Source organism: Pleuronectes platessa, chromosome 10 (assembly GCF_947347685.1).
Source record: "Pleuronectes platessa chromosome 10, fPlePla1.1, whole genome shotgun sequence".
Classification (NCBI taxonomy): domain Eukaryota; kingdom Metazoa; phylum Chordata; class Actinopteri; order Pleuronectiformes; family Pleuronectidae; genus Pleuronectes; species Pleuronectes platessa.
Genome location: NC_070635.1, coordinates 17,386,745 through 17,408,456, shown reverse-complemented (window position 1 = coordinate 17,408,456; position 21,712 = coordinate 17,386,745). Strand labels below are relative to the sequence as shown.

The 21,712-nt window shown below is 38.9% G+C and overlaps 1 protein-coding gene across 1 annotated transcript in view; it reads right to left on the bottom strand.

Moving 5' to 3' along the window:
• adcy2a (adenylate cyclase 2a) overlaps nt 1–20,709 on the bottom strand; it is a 52,741-nt gene extending 32,032 nt beyond the window's left edge. The window contains exons 1-3 of the mRNA XM_053432852.1: nt 20,470–20,709; nt 16,397–16,594; nt 5,756–5,917 (exon numbers count right to left, since the gene is read on the bottom strand). Coding sequence (XP_053288827.1) covers nt 5,756–5,917; nt 16,397–16,594; nt 20,470–20,694 — 585 coding nt within the window. The 5' untranslated portion in view covers nt 20,695–20,709. The remainder of the gene's footprint in view (nt 1–5,755; nt 5,918–16,396; nt 16,595–20,469) is intronic.
• Nucleotides 20,710–21,712: the final 1,003 nt, after the last annotated feature.

Genomic DNA, 21,712 nt, shown 5'->3' with positions numbered 1-21,712 from the left:
TCTAGACCTAACGGAGGGTTTCACCTCTTCAATAAATCAGTTGGCTCATTAAGATTCCAAAGAGACAGCACTGTCAAGTTTAATGGACTTGACAAAGTGGAGATATCAGCATGATTCCTTCTAACTTAATACCCACTGAACAGTTAACGCACACGAAGGACCAGGAGTGAGGACATTTAATGGTGGAAATTCACAAATCTCAGGAAGGTCAGACAAATGTACACAATATTTTAACTAATGAAGTTAACCTACTTAACTTAGACCCGGTTATATATACCTTCATATACCCAGTTACACCATCAAACTGGGTCTGTCTCAGTTTCTTTGACCCAGCCTTTCCCTTCCGTTTATCTATTCACCCTTGTACTGCATCCTTTTAATCCATCTTCTTTATCCAAACCCACATCCTCTTTTCCCTCCCTCCCTCATCCCTTCTTATTTAGTTTGGTCTATACATCTTGCGCTAGGTCCTGTGTAAGTGCAATATACAATATGACTATTAGTTGGAGTGTGTGAGCATTGGGCTTGTGAAGGAATAGTCTGACATTGAGGGAAACTTATTTTCCTTATAAGAATATTGATAGCATATCTAGGCCCACAGTCACTTCCTTAGTTTCTTTAGATGTATCTATACTATAAATCGACTGCATATCCTTTTGCATATTAATTAATAGTGACATTGCTACAAGTCAAAGCAATTTACGTTTGTTCTCTGAACAAATTACAGCATTAGGAAAAGTATCTATTCAGTCTCCAGCCAGAGGTAATTATTCAACAAGGCCAAAGAAGTCAGACAGTGTAATTAAGTCAAAAAGCGTGTTAGCCAATTTGCCGACTGATTGAACAGCATGTTTGAGTGCTACACAGTCACCTTGGTAAATTCTACAAAGAAAGCTGGTGAGGTTTTTATAGCTGCTGTTCAATAGTTACCCTGTGACACCTCAGCCTCCCTGTCACCCGACCTCCCTGCTCTTATCTAAAAAGAAGGGCTTAAGCCTCCGCTTGTCCCCACACAAAAGAGTGGGATGACATTGGCATTTGGCCAGTGAAACACAGGCGGAGGAAAATGAATTGGTTTCCCTTTCTCGATCTGATACACACATTTGCACAGGAAAGAGCAAAAACACAGAAGGCCCAGGCAGACAGAAACACATGCAGCAGGGCTATGAAATACTGGGAATAAAATACTGTCTGACAGTTCAGGTCATTTGGTAATACAGGGACATATTATGAGAAGCAGTTAATAATATAAATACCTTGATAAAAACTTTGGAAAATTGAATAACTGATAATGAATGTACATTATCACAATGATGCGAAAATCATATTGTACAAAAATCCAATATTGAGATTATTTTGCAACATGAAGCTACAATCGATAACTTGAACATTAATCATAGTTCATATGATGTTTATAGGACGACATGGCATAAGCTGAATGAAACTATTAATATCACTGAATTTGTCTCAAGTGCTCTTACATTATATAACGTTACCTTATTACGCCAATACATTAAGACTAATTAATAGAAATGTTCAATCTATGTTGGATCTATGATTTCATTGTTTCAAACCACAACACTAAACTAGACAAGGAATACTGAACTCTAGAGACCTCAAGAGTATGTGATATAAAAATTGAAAAGGTTAAAAAGAGCTTTTGGTCCGACATGGACAGGTTTGTTTTTACAAATGCATTGTAGCTTCTTTTAACAAAAAAGGTTGAAAAGTTATTTAGTTTTGTCCAGAGCTTTAAATTGTAACCCATAGCCTTATTAAGGAAATTGATCTTCCAAAGTATAATACAGGCCCCCTTCCCCCGAAAACAAGGACATTATCAGGACTGTGCTAAGATCACATAATACATACTGAGAAATAATTTGCTGAAGAAGGCGGTAGCATAATATGGTTGAAAATTCTGGAAAAAGCTATGAAAGATCCTGACTTTACAGTACTTGATCGTGGGAGACTTGAAAGGTTCTGATTCCAAGCCCTGAAGAGACAGTTCTACCGAGATGAACCAAAAACCTTTGCATACTTTTTTTTATCTGATCTCCCGAGCTCCTGATGAGAAACGCTAAACCAGCAACCCACGTCTACAAGGAGTGAAGTGAGTATGCTTCAGGCTATAGGATCAATATTGACCTGAAAGAAGAAGAAGCCACTGGAAATGGTGCTGTTTCCATGGCACAGAAAATGTACTTCCATGTGATTACGGAACACAATGAGAGTTATACAGCACCATCACCGACAGGCACAAAAATGAAGACTCAATATGTTAAATCACTTTATATATGGAAATCCTTTATAGAAGTAGGGTCTACCATCATCACTTGAAAACATCAACTATTGCTGTCATAGCGAATGAAACAGAGAGCTCAGACTTGGATTAGTTATTGTTTACTAGTAGTCATTTTGTTCCTTGGCCATGTCACCTGTGGCGCCAGCATGCAATCCTGACTGCTAAGTGATCAACAATATGTCTCTTCCCACAATGCGTTTGTAAAACATACGAGGAAGAAATTTGTCTGTCATCCCTCAAAAACCAAAAAAAAGCCACAAAACAGAATAACAGAAAACACATGGAATCAAAAGATATCACTCGTTGTATGTCAAGTCAGTTTAATTAAAGATGGTGGGCCTATAAGAAATGTCACATAGTGTTAATATCTGGCATGCATAAGCAGTATGTTATTTTAGAAGCCTAGATGTAGGAGAGCAAGGACAAACACATTCATAGTTTAGTCCCTTTGCAATATAAATCGATAGAAGATACCTTCCTTTTCCCAAACGTGTTTGTCTCTTCCAGCTGGTCATTAATGTTTATTTTGATTAGTCTCTGTTTTCCTCTATAATTTAAATACCCGTTGTTTATCAATTAACTTCACACAGACAATAGACTGCAACAACAACAAAAAAAATCTATATTTGGTGTGACCACCTTTAAAAACAGAACCAGTTATCCTCGGTGCATTTGCACACAGTGTTCCTGGCTAGTAGGTTAATCTGAGAATCTTGGCAAACATCCTATTTGGACTGCATGATGCCCAGGGTCTGTGGGGACCACAACATCTGTTGCATAACATCTTGTGCTGTTTTCTATGAATTTGGCTGGAAAAATGAGGTTGTTGTAATGCTGCAGAATAAATGTGTGACTGATCAGATGTCTCCTATATTGTATGAGATCATTTTAAGTACCCAAAACGTTTGCACAGTAATGTATATAACAGAAGCATTTATTTGAAGTATAAACAAGGATACATATTAATCAATATACAATAAGTAAGCTAAAATAATTGAAGACCACCTTTTACTATTATAGCAACACAATATCACAAAATAATTGTGAAAAACAAATGTTTGACATCTTTTCTTTAAGATTATTTACAGAAGAATTTCAAAAATCGGATTTTGTTTTTCCAAAAAAACAACTATATTTACAGGGGCAGATCCTCATAAAGGACACGCCTTTCTGGCAGATTTGCCATTAGAATTGTGCTGTCAGGCAAACTGACCTGATGCACAAGAGGAGCTGACAGATAGTGACCATGTAGCACACAGCCCAAGGCGGCCCAGATGCCAACAAGAACACGCTACAGTTACACAAAAGGAGAAATAAAAAAGTTACATGGAAGAAAAAAGTGGAAAAGTGAAGAAGAGGCCATCACAGCAGCGTTCACTGAAGCAATGAAGAAAGTTTGCAGAAATAGATAAAAATACAGGCACGAGATGAGGACAATGATACAGCTCCAGTTGCACATAGCATATTATATTTTTCATTCCGCATATTATATATAAGACCATTAAGAATGTGAAGGAAATATTTTCTTGTAATGAACAGTATATCCTTTTTCAAAGAATATAGTGTCCTTTGATAATAGTTTAAGGGTTATTTTTGTGTGATGCTCAGAGAAGTTTTAAACACAGTCTTCACCAGCTGTGATTGTTGAACAATGAATCCATTGGTGATGCTGCAAAGAATCTAACATCTTGTGATACTAATGTAACATTAAGATGAATAACCATATATATATATATATATATATATATATATATATATATATAAAATACATTTTCTTTGTGCAGCGACAAACCAGTCAGACAGCATTTGAGGAAAACAGCTGACAAACAGCATGACATAGTTAGGGAAAAGCAATTCCCTGGCAGGAAGTCACCAAGATGAAGACCTGGTAAAATAATCATTACTATAATTATTATGTCTTTTTCTATGCTAGCGATGCCCTTTTGGCTCTGAAATAGTAAATTGCATTCTGGTCTTTGAAATAGGATTATCAGTGAGGCATGGCTTTTGTGAAATGCTTGTTAAATTAATGTTTTTTCCTTCATACATTAGTTACAATAAGCCCACAATTAGCCTTGGGTGTATAGGTGTATGAATGAGCCCAAATTAATTAAAGTCTACATTACCCTGATAATTGGTGTGCCGATATTGTTCTTTCTTTGCCTTTCCCTGTTTATGCTAACTGCCTGGACATTTTGTGCTTGAAACAGCAAAAGCACTGGAAAGTGGGTGACCTTTTAATAAAATATATATTTTTTTAAATACATTAGAATATCTATCGCTCAACTGCTATGCTAAATTAGTTTTGGTTTAAAGGTCACATTTGTTTGTTTGCTAAAAAGACTATACTGCATGGTTCAAATGGAAGCTGAGTGGAAAATATATAGATACATGTCTAGGAGACTATGGAACGTATACCAAGTTGAATGAGATTAAATCTAAGTATTAAAACAGATGGAACTGAAACTGGGTTAAACTTCATTTGAGGTAAGGATACGGAAGTTGAGTTTGAAACGGCTTTCCTTTTGACGGAGTAGTTTACCCTTTTCTTGTCTTTATGCCAAGTCGTTCAGCATTTTCTCTCTTCTCTTTCAACTGCTAAAGATAAGTAAGTGCAATTTCCAAAACGTTGAACGATAAGTTTTAAACTGAGTCCTTGAATATTTGCTGAGATTTTAGCCCCACTACTTAAATCACTAACTACACATGGCCCATGGAGGTTGCAATCTCGAAATTGGTACGATTTGGAACTGCTATACTTTACAATATTCTGCAGTTATTGGGGGGAGGGGCAATGTGCTTTCAGTTTGTGGACCGAGTTATACATGTCTTCTTGTACACGTCCTCAGATAAACTACAGCAGTAGTCGGCAACTGGATCAAAACCAGATGATTTTGAGAATCTCATTACTTTTATATTATTATATCGGACTGACAGACATTAACAGATGCTGATCTCTATCATGGCAACATTGATGGAACCACTTCCTCATTAGCAAATTTGCAACAAAGTAAAATCACATTTGTTTTATAGGAGTAATACGTTATATCGAGCTGATTAGAGAGCTTTTATTTAACCTTACCCTAATTAAGTTTCATTTTATTAAAAACCGTGAATATAAAATCTTCACTGCAGCAAAACCAGGTAGGATGAATGCAAAGTTTACTAACCTAAAGCTGCAATATAGGCTATTTAGAAAAAGCTCTTCACACAACGTCCAGTACACAAACAATACAAAGTGACAGCATGTTAGAACTCTTTAGGAAGGACTCACAAAATGATAAGGAACTATTCCGAGGTAGACTCCGGGGCATTGACATAAGCCAAGCAAAAAGCTAATTCACACAGGCAGGTTTAGAACGGGCACTTTACTATGGATAATTCGAGTATGTGAAATGTTCTGTGGATTTATCTTATGCGGGGTTTGTTCTCTCTGCTACCGTTTGACCTTACCTGCCACACCACAGGTTCCATGTGATCAGCTGTAGTAGACAGGCAGACGCTCAACACAATGGTGTGAGAGGCGGAGGTCAGGACACTGGCGATGATGGCCTCCCGCATGGAGAACGGCAGCATAGTGTAAACCACGAACACAATGAACAGGAAGAACGACACCTGTGAAGAGGATGATTTAGAAAAAGGGAAATGTATAAATGAAAGAGAAAATACAGATGCAAATAATATATCTGTGCTGACAAGACCAGATACTGTTTCTCTGTGAGGAGAGAAACAGTATTACCCAAGAGGTCTAACGACATTGCTGGCATGAAAAAATAAAGTGCTAAAAAAATCTGGCCTGCTCTGGGAATGAGTTTCATGTCAAGTGACTCAGTAACGGGAGGAACAATTTAAGGAAGGAGATACATTTGTGACAATAGGCATAATATTAATACAGTAAACAGTCAACACATTGCAACATTCTTAGCATCTTCAGTTTACCCAAGCTCCCTCGATTACTGGCAGCAGAAATAAGGGCCAACTCTCACACTTCAAAACTGACACCTCTGATGCAGCATGTGGAGTGCTTCCGTTTTTACTCAAGCTCTCACACACACACACACACAAACACACACACACACACACACACACACACACACATACACATATACACACACACAGTGAGGACACTCATTGGCACAATACATTTCCAAGCCCTAACCATCCAAACTAAATGCCTTACCCTAACCTAAACCTACTTCTAAGCCTCAAACCAAGTCTGAACCCTCAAACAGCCCTTTTAAGAAGTGAGGACCGGCCAAAATGTCCTCGGTTTCCAAAAATCTCTACGCTTAAAATGGTTCCCGCTAACATGCACTGTAAGTACAGGAGCACCCACAAACACACGCAAACACTTAATATGCCTTCGGCTGCAGGGTTAGAGCAGCTCATCTGCTGTTGTGCATGTGCAGAATGAGGCCAGTGTTCTCACAGGCTGCAGCCAGGTGCCAGTTCTCCTCTGCGGTTTCTTTGCACGACCAGTGGAAAAGCGGGAGTTTGTGTGCAGGGGGGCAGTAGTATGGGGGGGGAAAGGAAAGCATGACAGGGAGCAACAGTAGCTCCTCTGTTTAAGCTTAGGTCACTAAGATGCGCAGCGACTTTCCTAACAGCCATCTGTGCAAGTGAATAAAAAGAGGAGCGAAATATCAAAGGATGGCTGGTTACCTTGAAGACATGATTGATGATTTACTTATTGAATGAAAATTCGACTCAAATGGGTCTTGTGTCCTCTGCAGTGACACGCCTCCTGCTGCTTCAACACAGGTAAAAGTAGAAAATATTAGATGATTATCTATTGGTTGTAGGCTTCTAATTTTTACGCAAATTACTAAACAGTGAACATGTAAAAAAAAAACACCATCATACAGAAGGGGGAAAAAAATAACAATTATATAAAATAATAATAAAATATTTAGTTTCTACTAGTCTACATCATGAAAACCATTTCAAACATTCTTATTTGATTTTAGACTGCTATCTTCAAACCTAGCCAGGGAATACAAATGAAAACTAGCCTCTTGGCTATCTCTGCAGTTTTGTTATCAATATGCACTGTCCCTGAAAAATAAACCTCTAAAAACAATGAACAGAATATATACAGTATAAACAGGGTTTCACATAGAAGCTATTGGAATTTGCACAACACAAATCTGAAAATAAAAATATTACTCTTAAAAATGAAAGTACAATATTTACTCACTCAGGTGAGTAAAGTACTCTGCCTTAAAAGGTTCATAGGGCTCAGTCTTCTGTGGGTCATACATATATAGTAAAATGTGTTTGTTCCAACGCCTCATAAATAAAGAGCTGAAATAAAGTTACACAAATACATTTCAGAGCCAGTCTACAAGAATAGTGTGCAAAAAAAAAACATTCAAGTAAATTCCGAAAAAAATCCAACACTTCAGTAATTCTCTTACCAGGAATCTTTAAAATAATTGTCATGTCATTACAACAATCTACAGATGAAGGTATTTACAATCTTTTATTAACTGCAGAAAATTATGTGAGGAATTTCTATCCCAAGATGAGCAGCAGCAGGGAGTAATAGTAGTTAATGTTGTTATTACAAGGCTTTACAGAGCAGTCAATCGAAGTCAAAGTAAGACCTTGGGGAATCACCATCTATTCAGCTACTTCCTATTGTAGCCCTCCATGTTTGAAGCAGTTGTGCAGGAAAAAAATATTTATGATTCTATTTAATTTCATGCAACATAAAGAGAATTATACTGTAGAGAGCAGACGAGCAGCATCTCCCGGAGGTGTCCTTGTTTTTTTCTTTGCCATTTCTTGTAAGAAGGCTTTTTTTGTGTGAAAACAATAAAAATCCTGATTTATATTCAACCCAGCAAGGCTGCAAATTATTGCTCAAACATATCTACACAAACTGGAAATGTATATTATCCAGGTAAATATATACTGCACACTTTCTCTGCATGCATCCTAAAATAAAAATATATCTGTGTAGCAGTAATTAATGTAACACTCTGGTTTCCAAGTATCATTGATCTAACCGCTATATTGCAGGGACAACAGAGCTTAGTCAATATGGAAGTGGGGTGACAGAGACCAAGACAAGCCAGATTATTGTCATCTAGAACCAATGATGTATTCTCAGAAAAATGTTGTATCTGGCAAAGTTAAAGACATTTTAGGGAAAAATGGATCCGCCCCGAAAACTTAATGGGTTCTTTCCTGACCCAACCACATCTTCCAAGTTCCGAGGTAATCAGTCTAGTTTTTGGTGACTAACAGTTACAGGCATGGTCGGCATCAGACCACCAAACAGGGGTTTCAAAGACAGTTACACTAATTACGTTGTGGGAAGAGGCGTTATATAATCAGGTTCCCCCCATGCAAACATCCACATATAAACAAATCGAAGCCAGCGAAACACTCATGACAAACGATTCACTTATCTTCTTTGAGAAATGCTGCATATACATGACCAAGAGGCGTTTTCATTTCCGCCTCTATTTGAGTTGTTAACCCTAACCTAATATTTTGAGTATAAAGAGGAAAGGTTGCATTTTTCCTAAACCAAACAAGAGTGGCAATTTGAACTGCACAAAAATGTCCCTGAGACTGTTGCACCTACCTTTATGAACGGTCAAAATATAAAATCGTAAAATAGTTTAGTGAGTGATCCTATAAGTGGGTGGCTTTCTTGACTCTATCCCTCTCCTTAAAGCTACATATCTATATTTACAAGCAAACCAGCCCCCTAACTGTTGACAAGCTTAAAAGAAGAATAGAACTAGAGTGCTTTTAGTTGAATAAACCATAATTTAGAATATTTGTAGTACAATTATTTTGATTGTTTAGTTTTCCCTTGTTTTCTCACTTCTCAAATGCAATGGATTGATGGGTTTGTCTTGTATTATTGTCAAATGATGATTTTATTGATTTTAGACTTGTAAAATGGTAATAAGGTTTGCTCCATTTGCACTCTTGCTTCTTTGTGTGGTCTCTTCAGAATGACAGGTGCAATAACACAACTCTATACCACCGTCTGACTGAGATTTAATTGGTCCCAGTCTTACACTTTTCTTACAATGTCATGGTTCAGTAATTCTGGCAAGCGATAGGATTCAAACGCAAACACAAGGGCACAGCAGTGGTTTTGAGGCGGTGAAGTGAGGAGAGGTTGCAGGAATAGGAAAAAATAGACAGCAGCAATTTTACACACAAAATATGACTAATCGCAAAAGGGAGGGTGGAGAGTCATCTTTTTATAGCTTGGCTCAAATAACCAAACTAAAAAAAACTACAGTAAAAGATGTGTATTGTTGCTAGCAGAGATGAGATCAATAAACTGGTGTGACTTGTCTAGAAATAAATTGAGATGCTGTAGTATTTCGGAGTATTCATGATTCCTGACCGAAGTAGAACTGAAAGGATTTAGTTAACTCCTAAAGTGTTTTGCGGGCTCAAACACTTCACCCACTCCTCAATCAGCAGAGTGGTGAGAAGATAATGAGTGAATTTATTTATTATCTGGTTTATCCCTTTAATGACTGCAAAGGCTGGTGTTTCTGAGGTATAACTATTAGTGCTTCTGGCTCTAAAACACAGTAAATTAAAAGTGTTAAGTTTCAGGACTTTAATTAAGAGAATCTGGTAAATAATCCAGTGACTGTGAACCTACAAGCACCGGGAACATTAACAATGTTTTTCCTCTGTGGATTTGCATGTATTCACCATATCAAAAGAGGAAAAATAAAGTATTAACTTACTTCCTAAGAGAGCGCTGCTAATTGCTGCCAAATATCATCGAGCAAGGCAACATAATTTGCTTAGAATCCAGAGAGTCTTTTGTTCCTGAATTAATGGCCTGAAATTCAATGTTGCTAACTCAATCATGAAACTATATCAACTGTAATGGAAAGGCTGCTGCGGGAAAGACACCTGCTGAGTGGTGCTGCATGCGTGATACATGATGCAGTAATAAAACAGAAAGGGTCGGTCTTCATCGTGGATGATGGGAGCGCATGAGGACCCTCTCTCTGACAATTAAGTGGACAAGGCTTTTTGTGCTCCAGCATGGTGCCGTCAACTCTGCTACGGCCCATGAGTCAATTCCTTGATAATGACACTAAGGAGGGTTTACAAAACAAATTAGAGTGATGGAGTGTCAGATTACATCAGACCTTTAGTCCACAGTCTGGGGAACAGATTAGTTTACAGGCTGGATTTACAGTAAAGAGTGCCTGCCAGTGTCCATCTGAGCATTTATGTGTCAATCTGCTGTTTAACAAAAAAAAAAACACAAGCTCTTTTCATTTAAAGCTACTTAAATTTAAGTAAAAATGTAGATTTTCAGATTCATAGCAAAGATAAAGAACCTAATTCAAAAGATAAAATAATAATCAAAGAAAGTGCTTGGTCTGTTTCAGTCGTCCTACAATACATGTTTTATGTATATGTATCAACGTTTTCCCATCTTCCGTGCGTAAAAACTCAATATAAGTAAATTATTCCTCTTCTGCTCCCCCTCTCCATCCTCAGACATCCTTTATCCACCCCTTATGGACAGTGGTTCCTCACCGACTTTTACCATCTGCCCACTTCTTTACCATTTCAGACTTGGAAGCCTTTTCCTTCACCACAGCTACCTTCTCCTCCACCTCTGCTTTAAAAGCTAACGAAGCTGGCAGTGTACCCACAAAGGAGTGCGTGGGTGTGTTTGTGTGTGTGTGTGTGTGTGTGTGTGTGTGTGTGTGTGTGTGTGTGTGTGTGTGTGTGTGTGTGTGTGTGTGTGCGAGTGTGTGTGTGTGTGTGTGAGACAGAGACGGTGAGTGATCAGGAGAGACAGAAAGAAGGGAGGGGATGAGATGAGACAGCTCTCAGTGAGGGGAAGAGACTGGGCCACACAGATAAGCCCTTCTCCCCATCGTCAGCAAAGAGAGAGGGGCATTGTGGGGAGAGGATAAGCATCCAATTGATTCCGGGTTTGAAAATGGAAGGTGTACTGTATACAAAATAACTTGAGGAGCAGGGCTGGGGAGCACAACAGCGTTGAGGGAAAGATTTGGAGCCTATGTGCTTTTTTTCCTTTTTACCTGACTGTACTGACACAGCAGTTTGTATTGTAACCAGCTCTTGTTCTCTCACTGTCTCTTTGAAAATGTCAACACAATATATACTTATTCTGACAGCAGACTATGTCTCCTAGGTGGGGAAGCTGCTTCACACCACTGGAGTTATAAAAAGAAATGCAACACAATAAGGAATTGAAGTAGTTTCAAATCCGAATCGCAGCAGAGACGTAATTGAAATGTATGAATTTGAGGTGCCATCTGGACTGAAGCTGTTCGGAAAAGCTCCAATAAAAGTTATGTCTTTCCCAGCAGTGAAGAAGTCCAGTAAGCTTGTTAGCGTGCAAGGGCTTTGTGAAAACTAATATGTCCTGACATGAAAAGAATAAAGGAGGGGGAGAGATAGTATTTCCAGTACTGAGAAATTATGCTGCAGGAGGATTTGAGTTTGACGAAGTAGGTCGTGCGGTCGCACAGTTTGTCCACTGTCATTTTCAGGCACTGTTTTACCCTATGTAGTAATGCAATGGTGACTAGCAACATGAAAGGTGTCCTAGTAAGAGCGATACAGAATGCACAGCATGTCATGAGTGGTCCATGGTAATGTTCTTACAGGAGAGAGGAAAGGTTGAGATGAAAGCAGGACTCATTAAAGCAGCGGCTGCACATCGCTGACCTCATTCAACTTCCTCTTTAACTCACAAATTATTTGGTCTGCTACTCTTATACAAATCAAAATCAGCTGATAAAATATTAATAAACAACATGTAGTGTTGTTGTCATTTTAGGTTTCCATTAGCGATTGGTAATCACTGTGAGCCGTCACTGTGATTTTAGCTTTAGACAAGAACATTGGTCATTTGACCTTTAAGAATTCACCCTCTAACAACACCTAACAACCATGAGACTAATTACAGTTCATTCTATGTGCTATTTTCACCACGCTGCTGCAGAACTATTTCAGATTGTGCTTTTTGTTATTTGGCCTTCATTCATCGAGACAGTCAGAGGATATTATTATGGTTCATTTAACATGGGGACAGCAATGCCAGAAACACAAAGCTGACAGGACAGCACAAACAGAACATATATTATTACATTACATTACATGTCATTTGACAGAAGCTTTTATCCAAAGCGACTGACAATTTGTGCATTCAACATCTATGAGGGGCCATTTAGAGTTCAGGTAGTTCAGTGCCTTGCCCACGGATACTGGCCTGCAGATGGGGAAGAATGAGGATTTAACCACCGACCTACTGGTTAGAGGACGACCACTCTACCCCTCGGCCACAGCTGCCCCCCTATTTAATTGACAATGATTTTTAGGATGACATGAACCGTTATGGCCAAGAAATGTAATTGAGGTAGGATATTTTACAGTTCATCCATAAACTTTGTTTTAAAAATGTGTAAATGGAAGGAAAAAAACAAATCTTGAATTTTGTATGTAAAAAATATGCACATCTTTGCTGCATAGTTTCTGTGTGAAATGAAAGTTTTCAAATAAGCAGATATTGGCAAACAATTAAAAGCTCTAATTAAAAGACAAACGCAATCAATCAACGAATATAAACTCTTGGATGTATAGAAAATAAAATGAATCAAACCACATCGTGAATGATCACTGCACAAATACTAAACGAGGTTCTCAAGCAACACTGATTCGCTCAATTCCATGAGCTGACATGGCGGTCAATAGAAAAATATGCATGGTGCTGGAAAAGACACATGTGCAGTGGTTGTGAAATCGTTCTTCTGTGATCAAATTATTAAACTTGTCTACAATGTAGAGTAGGTCAATAAATATTTGATGTAGCCTTTTCTAATGACAGTCTGCTGGCTTCACTTGTGCAGAACAAGAAGTCAGGGTTTTGTTAAAAACCTGTGATAATGAACACAGCACATTTTCTCATCCACTGAAATAGGAGCTACATTTTCATTTGCAGGAAAAATGATAATCACATCCTGCAACATCCACTGCTGCTATAAATGAAAGATGAAGCTTTCAACAAGTTCTAAGAATCTCATTGCATTTCCTCTTGTGCACTTTTGCCACATATTCCCATGTGCTCTTCATGTGACACAGAAACCCTTCACAGCCACGACAGGAAGTCTGGAAGAAAAGGTTCGCTTGAAGAGCCCTTGATGGGCAGCTCGGGACCTTTTGATTGCTTTTTGTCCTTAGTGGAACAGATTCTGTACGTCAATAACATGTAGTAAAGTTAAATGACTGACAGCAAACTGTTTTATTCTCTGACAGAAGCAGAGCGAAAGGACATGGTACAACATCCTTAATATCAAGTTTCCTCCATTTTGAACTTCCTTTGACAAGTGTGAAAATGTGGGTGTGAGTCCAAATTTTGAACAAATAGCTTAAAAAAAAACAGTGAAATAGAAGAGCAGAAAAATGATGGATAGCTCTTTTCATAAACATTTTACACTACAACAAAACCCATGAACAATTCACTGTGTATCAGCTTGAAACAGAATCATTTCTTTCCCCACAAAGCCTCTTTTCCACTGTTCCAAAACCAGCTCACCTCTGGCTCTTGTCTGCAATGGGAATGGATTGAGTCAGCGACACTCCCGCATTAAATGACTTTTGCAGTAGACGCTGGTTTTAATGGGTTCCGGCTCAAATCGGCAGTGATGGAAACGGGTGAATGCACTAATTTGGCGAGACAGTGAGGTAAGAACGTACGCCTCAGCAGTTTTACTTTTGTGACATCGAACATGAATCACCAGGGAAAAAACTGACATGAAAACTCTGCGACTAATAACGGGAAAGGTCTCAAAAGCCTTTTGAGGCGGATGGAACCTACATATACCCACTAATTCTGTTGTAAAATACGTGCAAGATTGACTATCATTGTCTTTTCAGCAACAATGTGTGAAGAGACAAAAGACCAAAGTCATGATCCTTAGTGAGCTCCAAGCGATACATGACAGGTGAGGTGGGAGGAGGACTTTGTGCTCTCCCTCTAATTACCGTTTCATTCTCTACTTCTCTAGGTTTCCTCCTAGCCTGGGCTCAGAATGAATTTAATTTACTCCGATATTTTTTTGCTCCGTCTCCCTTTTGGAGCAAACATCCACATAGCAACTGCACAGTAACACCAGAGTGGCTACAGATGAAAACACTATTATTAATAAAGGAATATGTATAGATCCAAAAGCTTCTACTGCACTTATATGCAAACGATAAACTTGTTACTCTTTAACTCTATGAATTCTCTAAATTGTATGAAGAAAATTTACATATTTTACAAAAAGCTTCAATTAAGGATTACTCCCACTTTCATAAGTGTGATGATCATTTTAAATAATGGGAACTATTATTTCATAAAGATCATCATATTTAGACTCAAGTTTGTGAACAGAAGATTGGGAATTGTGTTTTTTAGTTCAAATATAATTCAGTTCCCAAGTTACAACATCTATAATATGGCAGGTAGCAATAAAGGCATAATCATAATCAGAGGAAAGGAATAAACACACTAATGTATGAATCACTGCATCTTTAGCGATCCCTTTGTGATAGATGAGCCCACACTAGACATTTGCAAAGAACTGTTGAATGAGTACAGCTTTTATATGATGAATACTTAATGTGCTGTGCTATTTGCAATGAGCCCTGTTACAGGATGCATGTGACTATAGCAATGAAGAAACTGGTGTTTGTCCATCACTTAACATTAAACTGCAGATGTAATGTTGCTAATTTACATGCATACGTACACATATACACTACTTGAACATCTATTATTCAAAATATACAGCCAAATGTAAAGTTTTGTTCTTGCACTAATAATAAAGCCGATCACCCACTCAAAAATAATTTGCACGAACTATATGTGCAAAATGGTCTCATGTCTGACTCATATGCTAAAGCGTGGTGTTGATAGGACCACGTCGAACTGTCAGCAAGCCTGCACTCATGCCCCGAGGCACTTGAAAAGTGCATGGGTAAAAATAATGTATTGATTTACACAGGTTGATTTACAGCACCTTTACACAACACATCTGCCAGTCTCGCCATCTAGCTGACTGCCTTTTGTCTTTGATATGACACTGATGTACGATCTCTTTGTGACTATATAACCAAACACACAGTTGTGCACTTAATCTATGTATCCGCCATCAAGTCAAAGTTTGTGGCTACATTTCAGAAGTTCCCGCAGCAAGTATGACAAAATAATATGCAGGTTTTGGGGTGGCTCACTGGCATTACAACGTTCATGACTGACATACGGCTTTGACACAGTTTTTCCCCTGCTCAGTCAATCTTTTACTGTATTCCTGTCGAAGTTTAAAAAGGAAGCAATATAAAAAGCAGTATGAAACATCAACAGGGACAAAGTGAAGAAAATAAACAGCCGTTGTACTGTTAGAATATAAACAGCGCTGGGAGGGAGTATGGATTACTCACATAACGATGCAAAAATATTGTAACAGTTCAACAGTAAAACATTTGAAGAACTCAATCCTGCAGATAACCTAATCTCAAAATGTTTCTTTGTTGTGTTCTTGTCTTTAATTGTCTATACAACAATGGATTGTGTTCCTCTCCCTGGCATCATAATAAAAAAAATTGAAATGGAAAAATTTCAGTTCCAGATTTGATCGTATTTAAATGTGGTTTGACTAAATTTCGAGAGATTTGTAATATTTATTTTTGAACACTGACTAAGCAGAAGCATTAAACAAAGTCAGGTGGCACTCAAGCATGTGCGTGACCAAAAAAAATCTTAATGCAAGATGCACTGATGCAGCAATCGGGTTATCATTTACAAAATATGCACTTTTATAGCGAACAAAAAAACAATGAAAGTGAACAAACTTCTATAGCATCCGTTTGTGAGACTTTACATTTGACCCACGTTTCGATTTCTTCAATCTATCTTTTGAAGTTGCCATTTCAAATATGTCTTAATGGCTTCACCTTAAACTGCCATCTCATATTAAACAACCCGATAAAACTTCAAATAAAAACACAGAATAAACCACATGCTTGTCTACAACAAAGAAAGCTCACCACAGAATACATATATCTTACCTGATCCCACGGACAGATGATCCCACCAGAAAACATAAAAAGGTAACCCATGGCAACCAAGCAGGCCCAGATGACCAGGGAGAAAATCCGTAGAAGTTTCTTGAAGATGGACTCAATGCAAACAAGAACAAACACAGCCAGGAAGATGGCCAGGGCTGTGGGTACAGTGATTACAAAGGCCACGTGGTCCTCAACGCTCTGAAAAGAGATAATAAAATGAGACAGAAACAGTTAGATATATGGAGGATCTAAGAAAGAGGAAATGTGCAATTTATCAGGGAATTGTACATGGGAATAATTAGAGGGGTTTTCCTAAGTGATGTCAGTAAAAGAATAGAGTAACACTCAAGGGGACATGAAGCAGCCTCACGGTGTAATAAAAGTAGACTTATCTCTAGCTCCATCTCAATACAAACAACCAAGGCAGACATGATTCATCCAGAGAAGCAGTAAATACAGAACAGTGGCTGCTCTGATATTATAAAACACACGGTGTCTACAACTAAATTAACCCTCTTTTGCTGGATGTTATCTGAGAGGAAATTAAACAAATGTCTCTTATCTCTGTACTTCCCTCAGTAGCTTTAACTTGTTGGAGACACATGGATACAGTGAAGAGACTCAGAATGAAGGGCTGGTTAAAAATTCCGACTGTAAAATGTTACATCAAGGGGGGGGGGGGGGGGTAGAAGCCATCATGAACATCTTTCAGGTTCAAGTACTCAAAGACTTTCCTCTGTCTTGTAGCATAGAGTGATTTTTGAATGCTGTAGCATATCAGCATATACTCATTTTAAACATGAGTGTGCAGTGCAGTATAACCGTGGATAGCTTTACATGTAATCAAAAGGAAAATACCACCCACTCTGTTTCTGTGCAATATTCCCTGAGCCTAAAGAGTACAGCTCCTACATGACTGAATGTCACTGATGGATGATGGATTTATTATGAGGGAGATAAGACAAAGACTCACATTTAAAAAAGGTAGGATACAAATTTATACAAATTCAAATTAATTTAAACGATATATGTAACAGATAAATACCTTAGACTCAGATGACCTACATCACTTTTGGAATGTCACAAAATCCTCTTTTGGACTACATTTTAATATATTAATTTCCATGGCTCCATGGAGGCACATTTAACATAATATGTCTCTTTTGCATGTCCCTCGTGAGCCTAGCTCAGGCTCAGGCCATAACAAATGATTGTGCGCCACAATGCTTAAACTAGAGTGATCCAAACAGTGAAAAGAAAAAGCTAAAATTATGTCTAGAAGAGTTGAATGTACAGCAGAGCACTCGATACACAACTGAGCTATTAAAAACAAAAAACTTTAAACTGAACCGGAAAGAGGAAAAACCCTCAAAAGCCCCCAGTGTTAACCAGTATAGCAAAGTTGAGTACATCCATAATGGATTCGCTGCTGCAGCTGCTGCTGCCTTTCTGGAACACTTAGATCTGAAAGTTCTGATAAAAATTTCAGGAGTTTCTTCAAGGTAGGAGAACAGCCCAGTGAAAGGAATGGTTTCAGCACCCTGCCTATGCCAGGTTTCATTCCATCAATGCATTTCTAGTGGTGTGACAGGGGATGAAAAAAGGGTCAGGGGTGTGGACATGTAGGCAGATGTGTCACATTCTCACAGCCACATTTGGTTGTGTAGGCCAGGAAGTCTTTATAAAACACAACCAACCGAAATGTAAATAACAACCTCAATAGTCTTGTGTAATATTGTTATTTAGTCTTTTTAATTAAATAGGAACTTACTGCACAGTGACACAGTTTCCGTATTTTACATGCGTGAGCTCCTTATTTATTTTTGATCTCTAAAAAAATCCAAATATTTAGTGTTTCTTACACAGCATGATCCAAAAGAAGGGATGTTTCTTTAAAGAAATCATAGCAATTAGTTGTTTCTATATTCATTGCAGCTACTAATCACTGAAACATAATTTTATTCATTCCATCGTTTATTTGAAAAATGTTTTTAGAAGTGATCTTGCCATCAATCCATTTTTCTGCCAGACTCTCTCTCAGTGCTTCTTTTTGCATCACCCCCACCCTGTCTCTCTCTCCTTTAGCCCCCCCACCTCCCCTCCGTCTCTCTCTCATGCACAGTCAATGCACTGGGACAGGCGAGGATGTGTGTGACTGCGGAGAGCCAAAGAGAGTTTGTCTCGCCCAGAGCAGAGCTCCAAAACAGCACAGGATTTAGGTCAGCCAGCGAGCAGAATGAAGGGATGATAGGATACAAATAAAAGAGAGAAAGATATGAGGAGGTGAGAGATGACACATGCACGAGAACAGAGAGAAAGAGGATGATGGAGAGAAAAAAAAAGGGAACTGCAAGAGTCATGGCTATACAGCACAGCAGTAGAGCGAAAGAGGATGTAGGACAGAGAAAATGAGCAGTGGGCTAACAAGAGAAGACATTTATTGAAATGCGTGTTCATAGGAGGACTGAGTGCCAAAAGGGCAAAATTACATTTTGTGTCTAAAGGGAAATATTTTCTTCAGAACTGGAACATTAGAAAAAGGTATTTTTAGGTTGTAGAGCAACAACTTAACTGTGCAACATAAGTCTTAATTTATTTTTTTATTCAGTTTTAGCTGCAATTAATAGTGTCCATAATTATTGTTTGGGTTTACGTGGGCTCTGAAAGATGCAGCGTGTCCGTCAGTGCTCTCCGTCTCTTTCAGTGTGTTTTAGACTAATCCCTTCTTAATGACTCAGCCTAGACAGGGAGAGGCACTCTCCTAATGCAAAAATTTAATTAAGCTATAAAAGGTTATATTAGAACATAATGTCGTTAAAACTCTTTGTATAGTAACTTATAATCAGGCAGGTTCTTAATAGTTACAATTCAATTTCCATATTACAAATAATTTAGTTTATTTTGTATGTCTTTGTATGTTACAGCGTGCCTTGACATGACTGCATTGAATTTTTCAGCTTTTTAGAGCAAAGATAATCCTGTCAAAATAGTGACAGAGAGACAGACACTAGTTCAGTCAACCATGAGCTCAGACAATAACTAAGCCCCTTACGCCCCCCCTCACTTTTATCTCACCCTTCTCTTCACATTAGTGCTGCCATGAGGACCACATGCTGTGAGAGTATGCGTGTGTATAGGTATAGCTCACGCACGTTTGCATGTGTGAGTCAGAGGGGAGCCCACCTTTTGTATTTGACAAGCCAGTGGTTTCTGTACATGTGTGTGTATGTACGCACATTTCTGGGTAAGCCAGTTTGACTATGTATGTTCATGCTTATAGGCTGGGATGTAATCTCCCAGTCAACTGGTTATTTGGTTGGTCCATTTGCTCTTTTCCAACCAAACAATAACTGGTGTTATTCATAAGGACAAATGCACAACAATCGACTGCCTTCCAGGACTAAACCATTATTTTTGGCAACAACTTACTAATGTTCACTGAACTTCTGGGATTCAGCTCTAAGCTAATTGACACCACATTCATGATGTTGAAGGTGTGGCTGCATTTTGTTAAAATTAAAGACCGAAAAGTTGAGTGTAAAATTAGCAAACGATAGTTTACATTTCCCAGTTCAACAACCAGCATGGGACATTTAAAACCTGCAAGCTACCTTGACTGTGATAGGATGCTGCGTCAGCTTTGTGTTAAAACCTTGGGGCTTTGGCAGTGAACATATCAGACTTGGCATATTCCAATGTGTTTGGTCGAATGAGTGGGGGAAAATATTTCATATCTTGCAAGTAGAAGCTTTGGTGTTTATATATAATTTATTCAGGTTTAGAAGGATGCCAGGTAGAGTGAACCAAGATTTTCAGTCAAACAATATTCTCCTTGGTTGACTTCGGTCCTACTTATAGAAGATGTCAGTCTCCAGTGTGTGCACACCCACGTGCCTAAAAGTCAACACTGTTTGCAGAGCTTTGATTTGAAATAAATTTTATTCACAGAAGTATACGTATATCGTGTTGCAGTATAACAACACCCGTGTGTTTGTATGGTCCTGGATGTTTATTTATACTTTTTTGATTTGAATAATGTGACTGTGTGTGCACGTTGTGTGTGAGCAGCTTACCAGTCCTGAAGCAAAGAACACAGTCAGCAGAGCCAGGCAGGCTCCCATCACTATGAGCAGCAGGAACACAATCAGGGGATGCTGCTGGCTCATACAATAGTAGGACTCGTAGAGCCAGTCCGGGGACCTGTTCCTCTTCTCCTGACCTCCCCCTCTATCCCCTTCACCAGACTGCCCTCCCCGGTCCAGGAGATACCGCTTCCTCCTGATTGCTTCTTGCCACATGGATCTTGGAGCCGAGGAGGAGGGAGGGAAACCAGCCGAGGTGGTCACTGCTGAGGTATTACCAGTTTCCAACACTGGTGAGGAGCAGTTGCTCTGCTCTGCTCTCCTGCTGCTGCTGTTCCTGTTGGGGACCCTGCTGAAAGAGCTCCTGATGTCCAAAGTGTCCTTCGGTTCCTCCTTCACCTCCTCTCCTAAGTCCTTCAGGCGGAGACAACTGAGAGCTGAGGCTGAGTCAGAGGAAGCGTGCGCTGGCCGGAGAGGTGGCAAAAACGCACCAAGGGTAGAGCGCAGCATCCTCCTCTTTCTCCTCCTGCCAACATGTTGGAGCGGGAAATGAGGAGAAGTGCAGAGACTGAGAGCTCTTTAGAGTGAGAGAGAAAAGTGGGAGGGAAGTGAAGGGAAAGAGGAGGGGGGGGGGGGGTGATAAGGGGGAGGGGAGGAAGAAAAAGAAGGTGCAGCGGGAGGGAGAAGTCAGCGAGCGGGAAGAAAACGAGAGTGGAGAAATTAGTACTGTGACATTTATGCCGTATGCATAATGTGATATTGATGCCATATAATTATTCAAACTGAGAAACTGGGACTGGCAGGTTAAGGACAAACGGTTTGAGCTGCAGGACCTTAAATGTACAGCTCAATCTCAGAACAGAAATAGAACGCTCCATCACAAGCTGCACAGTTTTAAGATTTGTACAAACAGCTCTCACAGGTTTAAGGTGCAGACAAAAAAGGGGAATTAATCATCAGTAATGATCAGTTTAAAAAGGTGTGTGTGGGGGGGTAACATTTTTCACTTTATATGCCACAAATACCTTTCAGATTATCAAAATAAATATCACCTACATCTGATCAAAATGACTTTGACCATGACCTTTTACCATGACCTTTGACTATGACTAGCCCGACCAGAGCCCGACGCAGTTAATATACACACGATGATGGCTTGTTTTCTACGATGACAGACTTATGGAGTGTAAAAACTTAAGAACGTGACCGAACCAACCCGAATGTCAACTCAACC